Source organism: Ovis aries, chromosome 13, assembly GCF_016772045.2.
Source record: "Ovis aries strain OAR_USU_Benz2616 breed Rambouillet chromosome 13, ARS-UI_Ramb_v3.0, whole genome shotgun sequence".
Lineage (NCBI taxonomy): Eukaryota > Metazoa > Chordata > Mammalia > Artiodactyla > Bovidae > Ovis > Ovis aries.
This window is the reverse complement of record NC_056066.1, coordinates 62430110-62442983: the sequence shown is the minus strand read 5'-3', so window position 1 is coordinate 62442983 and position 12874 is coordinate 62430110. Positions and strand designations below refer to the sequence as shown.

Here is a 12874-nt window from a genome sequence, read left to right as displayed (position 1 = left end):
TGTTCCCAGGGACATGGGTTAAAATTCTAGCCCTGCCACTTGCCACCCTGTAACCCTGATGAATCACTTGTCTTCTGTGAGCCTGTTTCCTCATCTGTACAATGGGGGCAAGAGCCAAGTCTCCTGGCGAGAACGGTGATGTGAGGAGGTCATGAGGTCAGGTGTGCTGGGGAAGGCAGCCCTCCATCATGGTGGTGTTGTAGTGGAATCAGAGTGAGGCTGTCTCTACAATGCCTCAGGTCACTTTCTTGCCCATCCTGGGCCTCAGGTTTTCCCTTTGTAAGACAAGACGTTGCGGCTGGAAAATCCCAAATGTCCCTTCCAGCTTCGGATCCAGGTCTCTGAGGCCCTGATTGCCCGTACCTCAACTCCCTCAAAATCCCAATGGAAGGAATGCCACAGGCCACACAGAAGGTGCAGAAATGCCATTTTATTGCTGGGGGTGGAGGGCAAGGAGCATAGGGTGTCCTGACTGTGAGGAGGCGTATCTGAGAGTGTCCTTGACTGGGCTCAGTTGTCACTCCTGGGGGATGATGGCTGCACCAACCGTGCCAGAGGGAGATGGTACAGAGATTCAGTCATGTCCCTGGGAACTAATCTGGAAGGAGACCCCAGAGTGAGGCATGGACACCCCGGGGCCCTTACCGGCTCCTGCGTTCAGCAGGAACAGCTGCCAGAGTGCTTCAGCACAAATCCTGCGAGCTCTGAGGCTTATGGGTGGGGGACTGGCACTTGTAGTTTGTGGTCTTTCTCTGGCACCTGGCCCTGACCCCTCCTCATCCCCTCACTCTCCCACCGCACCCCCCCCCCCCACCTTAGCAGCAATGACCGATGTGAAAAGACTGAACAAGGCTCAGAGGAGCCAGGGCTCAGGGCTCAGCATACGATCAGAATCAGGGATCAGACTGAGATAGACTGTGTGTCTATCTGTGGCCAGTGTCAGGCCTCAGTCAGCAACTTGAGCTAAACTTCAACCTGACTGCACTCCAGGCTCAGTCAAGGACCAGAATCAAGCACAATCTGGGTGTGACTGAGGGTCAGAAATCAGGCTTTGACCAAGATCAGAGCTCATGCTGCTAGTAGAGAAAGAAGAGAGGCCAAGACTTGCTTCTTCTCCACAGGCCCCTGTGGGGAGGCCTCATCCTCCCTTAGCCCAGGGCCCCGAGTTGGGTCCTCACCAGCAGGCGGGCATCATAGTGGTTTTTCTCATCTGTCCTCTTCAGTTTACAATTTGTTGTGTGGTTTCCTGAAGTATATCTGAGGGAACAAAATCAGTAGCATTTCTCCAGATCTGGATATAGCTGAATAGAAACTAGATCCCAGTGGCTGCCACCCTGCAGCAGGTCAGACTTGGCAACCAAGGGATCTCTTGCATGTCACTCTGTCTCTCTGAGCCTACGTTTGTTCATCTGTAAAATGGGTATGATAACAGTACCCACTCCACAGTGTTGTTGAAAGAATACAATGAGATGCTGTATACGAAGCACAGAGACATGGCCCAGGTAACTGGGCCTGTGGCTGTTTTCTAGAAGGACCACCTCCAGGACCCTGACACTGTTACTCATCCCATTTCTGTTGCCCCACAGCCTCAGCAACCCCAGTCATGCCAGAGACCCAGATCAAGGAAAGCCCCCAGGGGTTGGGGGTGAAGCCACAACTCCTCATAAGAAGGGAAAGGGAAGGGGCAGTGTTCAGTAGCAATGAGTATGGGATATTAGGCTCTTTCTGTTTCTTCTTTAAATCCACTCATCAGCTTGGCAGTGTTTACAATCTTTCATTTGTGAGGAACCCAAGGATCAGAGAGGTGGAACTAGTTGACCAGGACCCCACAGCTGCTAAGAGCAAATGCAGAATTTGAACCCAGACCTGGCCCGTCCTGTTTCTTGCATCATTCTGTGCAGCTGGTTCCACAGGTGTAAGAAAGGAGGGCAATAGAAGCCCTCAGTCTGCAGGGACACCATTCCCCCAGCCACACTCTCCTGACTTGCTCAGGACAAAGGATCCTGAACTTCTCCTGGGTCCCCTGACAGTCCTGCCTGTCAAGCAGACGTAAAGCAGTGCGCCTGCCCCTTGGAAGGCTGCAGAGGGAGCACCCACCTCTTCCCCAGGCTGTGACTTACCATTGACGTTCTGAACCAAATTCCCACTCAAGGAGCTGATGACGGTGCGGATTCGTGGGCACAGCTGAGGGTCACAGAACACCAGGGACGATACAGCAAGAGATGGAGAGAGGAGGGCAGGAATGATGTTGGGATGGGGAGGGAGGAGAGGAGAGACAGGAGAGAAAGAGGACCGATCATTATCCACTGGGAGCACCCTGCAAACCACCTGCAGAGGTGCTCCCTACTCGGGACCGCAGAACCTCTGACCCTTAGGAGTCTATAATGATGGAAACCCAGAAGACCTAAATCTGAGAGCCAGAGAATGCTAGAATCCTAAAACTTCAGGTTAAAACCTCGAAATCTAGACTTTTACCACTCCAGAATGCTATGCTCTTAGAAACCTTGACCTTTGGAACACTGGAATTTTAAGTAGTCAAACGAGGCCCTGGGAACCATAGAGAAGTGTTTCCAATGATTTTGTGTGTGTGCAATACACACGGATCTCGTGAAAATGCAAATTATTGAGTCAGCAGATCTGAGGTAGGACCTGAGAGTCTGCATTTCAAACAAGTGTCCAGATGAGGTCAGTGTTGCTATTCTGAGAACCACAGCTTGAGCAGTGGCCCTCCAGTTTAGTAAATCACAGAGCCCTCTGGAGGAATTTTTCCCCCATAAACCGTGATCCCCAGTCAAATTCCAGAGTGACTAATTTAGAATCATTTCTGGCACATGGTACATGTGGTTTGCATATGATGCACAGAATCTTACTTATGGTATATGTACTTTTATATTTAAATAAATTAAATAAAATTGTATTCAATAAAGTATATTGCTAAAAGGCCTACTGGCAGTACATGGGTATGGTATATGATTCAAGTTGGAATCCAGTGATTTCTGCTAATATCAGATCCCTCCTCCCCTTCTCCCCACACGAGACTGAATGAAGGAGGGGAGCAGCAGCTGACAGCCCAAAGGAAGTGGGCACCGCAGAAGGGAAGGTGCCCAAAGAGTACAGCCCACCCAGGGAATGTCACATCTGCCCCCCACCTGGCCTGGCTCTGAGCTGCCAGAAGTGGGGTACTCACCACGTACTGCACTAGGTACTTCTCCACCAGGTTCACGAGTGTGGTCACAGTATTTTTGATATCGCTGATCAGTCCAGTGAGGCTGGAGACGGAACTGATAAAGACCAGGAAGTTGGCAGAGCAATGGGAAGAGGGCGGGACATGGTGGAGCACCTTGAAGTCAGGTGACTTGAGTTTCTACTCAGGGGATCATCACCTAGAGCCACATGACTGACCAGCAGCTCATGAGAGTCCCATCACAAACATGAGCCCTCATCCATCCATCCATCCATCTATCCTTCCATTCATTCATTCAGCACAGTTTTATACAGCAACAACCGTATATGCCAGGAACAAAGCCACTCTGGGGACATAGGGATAAACAAAGCACAAGCAGCTCCCAGTCTGGTAACTAAATACAAAGTACATGTAGCTAAGGCTGGCTCCTTCCCAGCATAACTGTCACCTCTTCAGGGCAGCCCTGCGTGACTGCTGCCTAAGAGAGGGCTTTGTATCATTGCACCCTGTTCAGTGTGCTACTCTGCCCAGGGATGGTTGCCATCTGACATTTACCTCGTGGGATGTTTATTGTTGGACTGAATGCTTATCTGTTTGTCATTCCCTAAGAGAATACGCTCCAGGAGAGCAACTTCTTTGCCTGAAGTCACCGATACATTCTCCAGAGCTCAGAGTGGTGACTGCCTGGCATGGAGGATGTGCTCAGCACATTTTTGGCTGAGGGAATAAATGAAGTAAACCTACAATTAAATATATAATGACAACTTGCAGAAAGTATTCAGAAGGGCAAGAGAAGACTCTTACAAGAGCCAAGAGGAGGAACCTTGTTTTAGACCCTGAGTGATGAGATGTACATTGAAATGGGATGGGGGATAAGTGTACTTGGCATCCAGAACAGCCTCTGCACAGGTCTCGAGGTGGAAGGAGTTTGTTTGAGGCTGAGAGCAAAAGCTAGTGTGTCTAGGGCAGAGAGGCAAGGGGGAGAGCACAGTGATATGAGGGTGGGTCCAGATCAGGTAGTCTAGATGGCCCTGAGGAGGGCTTGGGGTTTTACCCAAGGTGGAGAGGAAAGCCCCCAGAGGGTTTGGAGCAGCAGAGTGGAATGCCATTTTACAAATATGGTCACTGAGACCCAGAAGGCAGGATGCTTTCTCTGGCGCTATAGGCTAGGCATTGTCCAGCAGGGCTCAGGCATTTGGACTTACATCTCAGTTTTTCCAAGTGATGGTAGGCTTCAGGGCCTGTTTTCTGTTCTGGGGGTCTTTAGGCAACCTGTGATCAGATCCCTTGTTGAGGCAGTATGGACTGACCGCTGCTCATGGCTCAGCCTGGTTCCTTGCCAAAACCAACCTGCCCCAGCTGTTGGCATCCAGACTATTTCTCCTTTCCCAAACATGACCAGGGTCAGCCTTTCTCCCTCCACCTTCTTCCCTGGGTTAAACGTGCTCTTTCAAGCACACAGTATAAGATGCAGATTTGGTGTGTTACCAGAAATCAGTGATTTAAGCAGAGTGTCCAGTTTTCAAGATCATGTTTTGGGAATTTCCCAGTGTGTGGAGGATGATTTGGGGACAATCTGAAATTAGAGCCCATGGTAGGCACTTACTACTCCTCTTGCCCCTCCTAACTAGAGGCAAGAAGGGAAACACAGTGAATTATTATCATCATTATTATTATTGAGGGACATTATATAATATGAGAAGGTCAGTTCTTCAAATAGACATAGCAATTTAAATGTGCAAGCATCTAACAAGAGAGCTTCAAAAAGCATGAGGCAAAAACAGATGAAGCTGAAAGGTGCAATATGCCAATTCACAGTTATGGCTGGAGAGGTCAACACTCCTGTCTCAGTTAGGGGAAGAACTGAGAGACAGAAAGTTAACATGGATATTACTATTACTGAGAGCATAGTGCCAGGTTGCATGCTAAACTCTTGCATTTTCTCATTTGGTCAACACAGTAGCCTATGAATTAGGGATCACTACCATCGCCAGTTTAAAAATGAACACTGGAGATCCTAGAGCTAAAATGAGGATAAAACCATAAGTCAGTGGCAAAGCTAGCTTGTCTCCAGAGTTTCACCTCTTTTCACCATATTCTGCTCCCTCCCAGATATAGGAATAGGGCTGAAATTAGGGATTCCAACTCCTCAGGGAGTCCCGCTCTGCTGAGATATCTGAGCCTGACCTGTTCACGAAGGGGAGTGATATCGTGGCTGGTGTGTAGGTGCATTCTCCTATGACCACAATTAAGGCACCATTTTCACCAATTTTAAAGCTGATGCTTGTGTGTAGGACAAAGCTGACGGTCAGGTCAACAACCGCACCCAACAGAGGCCTGTAGGGAATAAGATTCACAGTTAACAGAGGTGGAGAAATCCTCTCTTGTTGCTCACTTCAGTCCCCTTCTCTGTAGACATTAGATTGGGTGTCTATGGACAATGTCAATATTGTCTGTATTCTTGACAGAATCTACATTCTTATATGAGGTTTTTCTTCTCCTGGCCACAAGGGTTTCTGTCATGTGAAATTTCTAAGCAGTATGACACTGATGATTAAAATACACAGAACAGTCAACATTTCTTTAGCACCAATTCTGTGTTAGGTATTTCAAACAAAAATATTTTAACTGGATTAATTCATTTAATCATGATCGCACTACCAAGACAGAAAATTACTATCTCTATTTTCCGAATGTGCAAACACTTGGTATAGAGAGGTTAAGTAACTATCCTCCAAGATCTCATAGCTAATAAATGATTAAATCCTAGTGCATTTTATTGATAAAGACTCTTCTACACATCTTCATTTTATCTCTTTGTATCTTTCAAGTAATTAAAGCACTTAAAAATTGTAGTTTTCATATAATTGCATATGCTCTTCATGACATACTGACAATACTATGTGGCCTGTACTGGCCACTGTCATTTAAAGAGAATCTTGAGGGACAAAGTGATGCTGCAGGCAACTTTATCAAAGGGTATAAATGTTCGATCTTCTCAGCTTTCAAGTTTTATAATTAGATAATCACGATGATTTTGGACATATATTTCATGGAGGATTTTTTAACAAAAAGATTGGTTATGGCCAATGTTTCTTAGAACATTTTAAATGTTAAGATTTCAGGTGTGTTTGACTCTTTTCAAGCCCATGGACCATAATCCACCAGACTCCTCTGTCCATGGAATTCTCCAGGAAAGAATACTGGACTTGGTGGCCACTCCCTTTCCAAGGGGATCCATCCTCTGAGCCACCAGGGAAGCCCAAGAATGCTGGAGTGGATAGCTGTTTCCTTCTCAAGGGGATCCTTCCAACCCAGGGATTGAACCCAGGTCTTCCACCTTGCAGGCAGATTCTTTACCATATGGAGCCACCAAGGAAGCCCTTAGACCTGGAAATGTCTCCTTCTTTTACAGATTGGGAGACCAAGTCAGAAGCACGGAAGGTACCTGATGCCAGATTGGAGACCTATTGGCATACCCCACTGCATCTCTCAAACCTCCGATTCTAACCAATACTCACAGGGTCAGGGTGACCTTAGCAGTGATGGGGATACTCAGGTTAATGCTTTGGCCTCCAGGAGTCCCTTGGAGTGTGATATTCCCGATGCTGATGCTCTTGATTGTCAACCTGTGCAAAAACCACAATTCACCCTTATCATTCGTCACGCAGCCATTGCTGGGCTCTTCTCTATGCCAGTCTCATGCTGAGCATTAGAGCCTGACTGACTTTGCCTGCTTTGGTCTTCATGACAGCCCAGTTCAGAGGTTGGATTCTCTCCACTGGATGGCATGGCAGAAGACAACTGTAATTCCCCCTAGACTCCAGGGTAAATATGTGCCAGAGTCAGAATTTGGTTTCTTAAAAAATTAAAGTATAGTTGCTTTTCAGTGCTGTGTTAGTTGCAGGTGTTCAGCGAAGTGACTCAGGTATATATGGACAGAGAGATATGCGTGTGTGCTAGTCACTCCAGTCGTGTCTAACTCTTTGCGACCCTACGGACTGTAGCCCACCGGGCTCCTCATCCACCAGGCTCCTCTTGATTCTCCAGGCAAGACTACTTGAGTGGGTTGCCTTTTCCTTCTCCAAGAGATGGATGTAGATATAGGTATATATAGGTGGATATAGAGATACTTTTCATTTCATATTTTTCCCCTTATAGGTGGTTACAAAATATTGAGCATACTTCCCTGTGTTATATAGTAGGTCCTTGTTGGTTGTCTGCTTCATATACAGCAGTGTATGTATGTTAATGCCAGACTCCTGATTTATCTCCCGCACTGCTTTCCCTTTTGGTGGCCATAAGTTGTTTTTTTTGTTTGTTTGTTTGTTTTTTTGCTCACCAGTCTGTTTCCATTTTGTGTAAGTTCATAGCACCATCTTTTAGATTCCACATATAAGTGACATCATGTGATATTTGTCTTTCTCTGAATTAACCTAGTATGATTATCTCTACATCCTTCCATTTGTTGCAGCAAATGGCATTATTTCATTCTTTTTTAGCAGAACCAGATTTTGAACCCAGAACTGCTTGGCTCCCAGCTTTCATGTATGGGGCCATGTATATGGTATAAATTCTAGTTTCTTCTGTCCTGAGGTCATTTAGACTTTTATACTCAACTATATTCAAGGAAGAAAAGTTTTATTCCTTGGAAAAGCAACTTTAGGTACCAGCAAACAGGTAGAGACGAGGGTGAAGAAAACCTGTATCCTGAACCTGAAATCACATGAGAAAAAAAGCAAGCCTAGACCTTTAAGCACCTTGATAGGTCCTGCAGCCCTGCCTCTAATTTCCCCAAATTCTAGAACTCGCCTCACACCAGTTCCACTCTCAGGGGTGCACACGTTTTTTTAAATCTTTTTTTACTTTTCTGTCTCTGATCTTAAACTTACCTCCCCAAAGATAAGTATTCTCTTTTGGAACAAAGAGCTCAGTGCGAACTCAACATCAACTCACCGTAAACACCTGATAAGTAGTTGAAGATTTTTAGTATTGTCCTTGTCCGAAAAGATCTCAGCTTCCTGGATCTTCTCAGTAACTACTTCCTCCAAACATGTGAAATCCTGGAGCAACTCAAAATCAGCCTTCACTTTCTCAAGGACAGCTGCAAAAGCAATCTCCATTTAATGTGAGTCACAACTTATGACGCAGCTCCTATGCACAGGCACCAGATGCGACTGTTTGCCTCTGTTATTTCATTCAGTCTTTACAACTCCATAAAGTTGGTGTTACCATTTTCTTCACTTTCATATGAGGAAATAAAAGATCAAAAGGTTAAGATATGGGCCTAAAGTCCCACAGCTAGGAGACCTTGTTTCCTCTATGCTGCCTTCATACGAATGTATACTCATCATTCATCAACAAAGCAATCAATCCACTTTGTAGGCAATAGATATTGATTGAACACCAGCTTCTAATAGTGACTAATAAGATACTCAAACAAATGAAATAAATTTGGAATAAACTAAGAAATGGAAAATCTAGAATCAAGGAAAAATTATGGCTCCAACTCATGAAAGTGGCAAATAGGGTTCCCTGGAACAGTCTTGCAGCAGGCCTGTAAAGAAATGACTCATACTGGCGAAGGACAGAGTGTCCTAGTGGGGGCCATTCAGAGAAAAAGGGATTTGACAGGGTGATGGTAGATGTAGAATGGCACATTTGGAAAGAATTAAGAATATATGTTTCAAAAGTAAGTCAAATGAGAAACAGGCAATAACTAGCTCAAGGAAAAACAAAGGGCTACAGGAAAAGATATGTAATCATGGTAGTGCTACTTGGCTCTGCAACGGACAGTGTCACCTAATTATAGTAATGCAAACAGAGATGGAAACTACACCTGGTCCTGTAACTTACTAGGTGACCTTGATTCAGACCCTGTGTTTCCAAGCTCAGTTTTATCAACAATGAAACTGGAAAGTATATTTTTGAAGGTTGCCGAATTCCTGGAAAGGTTTAAGGGCAATCATTTTCAGAAGTTAGTTTCTCCTATAAAGAATGTTTGACAGTGTGCTGGTAATGTTCCCAGGAAATGAGAAGGCCAAGTTCTCTTAAATCCGAATTAAAAAGCGATATGACTAACTGGAAAGGTGGGTAGTTTTAAGCCTACCTAGGTTTGGTAGGGATTAATTTCCAATTAGATGATACAAATTCCCAAGAAGATTGAATGACCCAAAAGAAGAATATGCTTCAAATGTAAATAAAATATTTAACTTAAATAATGTAAATGACAAATAAAAGATGAAAAATTGAGTGAATTTTTTCAAAATTAGAGAAATAGGTGCCACCGCTCATCCCGCTTTCTGACTCACATTCAGCTGCACTGTCATCAATCTCAAGTTCTTTTCTAAGAGCAGATTGCAGCTCTGTCACAACACTGTTGTCAAGAAGAGATGCTGAAGTCCCAGTGAGCAGGCCACACAAGAGAACAAGTCTCCAAAGCTGAAACATCTTGTCCTGACACCTGGACAGTCATGGGAGGAACAGGAGTGAGAATTACCCACAGGGAAATGGGATCTTTGATGCGCACCTGTCACTCTGACACTCAACAGTCCTTGAAGATGGACGTGGTTATCTCCTCTCTTACAGACGGGCAGCTCAGGTAGGAACCTGGAGCAACTTGCACAAAGATACACAGCCACTGAGTAGAGGAGAGGGTATTTGGAAAGTCATGCTTGACTCCAGGTCGGTGCTCTTTACACAGAGGTCATTTGCATTTTCTGGCTTCTCTGCCTAGAACATTTCCCTCTTCTTTGCATTTTTACGAGTCACTTCTTGCTGAGTCTCCAGTTTCAGTAAGACATCATATCCTCTATAAAGCCCACTCTAGGCCTCTTCCCAGAGTCTAGGTCAGGGTCCCACTCTACCATCTTGTTGCCTTCATTCTCTGATCAGAATCCTTGGTACAATTAGTGATGACTTGCCTCCTTTCTCACCAGGCTGTGAATTCCTTAGATAGGGACTGTAACTTTGTGAATTCCCAACTGAGAGGAAAAAACCTGCACCTAATCCAGTACAACCAAATAAAGGTTTGCAGAATAAAGGTATGAACAAATAAATAGGCACCACATCATGACCCCACATTGCTCACCAGTTTGAGACTTCTCCTAATATAATTGATTTCTTAATTTGCTATATTGACAATATTAGCTAATTCATGTGGCCCTATCCCTCTGCCTCTTGGCCCCAGAGCTTTCTGAAGATCTCCATGTGGGGTGACATTAAAGGGAAGCCCAGCATTCACAGGGTTTGGAGGAAAATACTTACAAAATCCTTGCTCCACTGCGCAGTCTCCTGGGATTCTGCTGGGTGGTGATGGCCCTTATATTGTGGTGATGGGTGGGAGGCTGCCCTGGCAACAGGTCCTGGGTCCAGGGCCATCCAAGGAGACTCCAAAGAAAATAATCCATGTCTAGAGTGAACAGAGGGAGACTTCCAATGCAAAGGTCACCCAGGACGCTTGAATTGAAATGGGTGGATATGGAGAGGACTCTGTGCCAAGACTAAGAGTAGGTTCTCACGGAAACTCCAGCTGCCAAGATAGTGGCCACTGTAGGTGGGGTTTGGGATAAAGACTGAGAACGGATGAGTTGGAGAATGTTGTGATAGGAGGACCCATAGTGATCATCCAGCCTAATTTTGTCATCATTTGGAAACTCAGTTCAAGAGAAGGAGAGCAACCAGCTTGAGGTCATCCAGTAAGACATGGACAGGGATGTGCTAGAATTATGCCCCATGGAGTCAGGGTCAAGGACTAGTGAGGTCAGTTTTCCAACTCTTCTCTGATTTTTGAGTGCTCTCCACCACATCCCTCACAGTGGAGCCAGCCTCAGGGCAGATGTTTGTAATGATGCATTGCTCAATACCACCCTCTGAAGTCTGCCAGTCATTTGATTGGCAGAGTCCCCCAGAGACAACAATATCTGCCTGCAAAATACCTTCTTACATGCGGTCTCCCTCTGCACACTTGCCCCCAATCCCTCGACTCTCAATGCACCAGCCAGAGGGGTCTCATTCAGTGTAAAACCGAAGTCCCCATCAGGGTCCCTGTGTCATCTGCTCACTGCTGCTCCAAACCATCTCCCTCTCCCTCCATGGCCCCTACTGTCTTCCTTCTGTTCTAGAAAGATTCAAGCCTCTTTGCTGCCTCGGGACTCTGCACAGACCACTCCGTCTTCCCAGAACTCTTCTCCCTAGCTGTCACTGGCTCTCGACATCACCTCACGAATTCTGTGACTGTCCACCTGGTGGTCCCTCCCTTTCCCCGACTCATCTTTGGGTTGGCTCCTTTTCACAGCAAATTATCATCATTTGACTTTTTCCTCTTGTTCTCTGCCCTCAGCAACTTGTTACCATCCTTTGTTCTGTGGCTTTCCTCTCACATGGGTCCCCAAACCTTGACCTGGCTATAGAATTCTCCAAGCCTCTCTGGAGCATCCTCTAAAGCCATCCACTCCCTGGGAAGACGGGAAGGGTCCCATCACCAGAAATGCTCAGGAACTTGACCAGATGGCTGCTAAGAATCTGTGTGACTTGATGTAACTGTGAGCCATGGTTCTAAACTTCCTGAGTCTCTACTAAACCATTGTTACACATTTGTATGACTCTTCTTCCCAGATTTTTTTTCTCCCTGAGCTATGGTTCTGAGCTATGGAACAAGGAGCTGTGGTTCCCCCAGGCTTCCTGCCTCTTTCCTTTTCTCACCCTCCCTGCCTCCCAAGACCTCACCTCCATCTGGCCATGGCCTCCTGGAGTCACAGTGGCTGGTGCTATTTCTCATCATGGACCACACCCAGGACAAAGCCAGCTTCTTGCACTGATATCAGCCTCCTCTCATGGCTGAGCTTTGAGGTGAAATGATCTTCATGCTTGATCCCTGTTGGTGAGTCTGGGGCTGGCACACAAGTGCCTACTTTCTAAGGAGCCATGTTCTCAGGGTGACTCAGTGCTTTAGAGGTTGCTGGCTCTAATTCACATTAAGACAGAACTTCACCACATGATCAATGTTCCCCATCTGCTAAAGCATTTGGGGGACTCCCTAGTCTAGTACACACTAAACTAAATCTACCAAAGTGGAGAGAAACCATGTCTTCCTTCTTTCTGAGGTCCTCTGTCCTCTGATCCCTACAGTGTGTCTGGAACTCTTGAAGAAGCATATTCATACTTATACGAAGACATGAACATTCAATGTGCATGCATACATACCTGTGAGAACAGGACAGCATCACTAGATTCAAGAAGAAAGCACCTCCGATTATCCCCCTGTTCCAAGGGTACTTTTGCAGAATCATGGGGACCATGTTACCAGAGTTCTGGAGAAAAAGGTCACTATCACAAAAGGGGCTATGGGTCTCCACAGATTGCCTGGGTTTGTTTTTGTCCTTAGAGATACAGTTAAGATACAATTCTCTGACAGAGTTCACTAAAAATGAAGCCATACAAAGGGAATGAGAGAATATATCCTTGCAGTGCCTGGATCCAGCTGTGCCTGATGTCCTCTGTGCCCTAGACTTTCCAGTGCAAATGCATTTCTCCCTCCCTGTCTGTTTTGTTGAAGTCAGTGTGAACTGGGTTCTGCTGTTCAAACCCACAGGAAGTCCTGACTCAGCATGCTTGTACACTCACATGTGCTTCCTCCCTCTGATGACTACTAGAGGGCCACACGACCACACCGGAAGCATAACAGACTCC

The 12874-nt window shown here is 45.9% G+C and overlaps 1 protein-coding gene across 1 annotated transcript; it reads right to left on the bottom strand.

The window, feature by feature from the left end:
* Nucleotides 1-415: 415 nt before the first annotated feature.
* On the bottom strand, nucleotides 416-11981 carry LOC114117484 (short palate, lung and nasal epithelium carcinoma-associated protein 2B-like). Its single transcript, XM_042230311.2, has 10 exons — nucleotides 11912-11981; nucleotides 10451-10595; nucleotides 9496-9647; nucleotides 8141-8288; nucleotides 6706-6813; nucleotides 5372-5521; nucleotides 3188-3281; nucleotides 2121-2184; nucleotides 1179-1257; nucleotides 416-598 (listed from the first exon to the last, which is right to left on the bottom strand). Exons 1-9 carry the CDS (start codon nucleotides 11964-11966, stop codon nucleotides 1220-1222), a joined length of 954 nt encoding a protein of 317 aa, XP_042086245.2. The 5' UTR covers nucleotides 11967-11981; the 3' UTR covers nucleotides 416-598; nucleotides 1179-1219.
* Nucleotides 11982-12874: the final 893 nt, after the last annotated feature.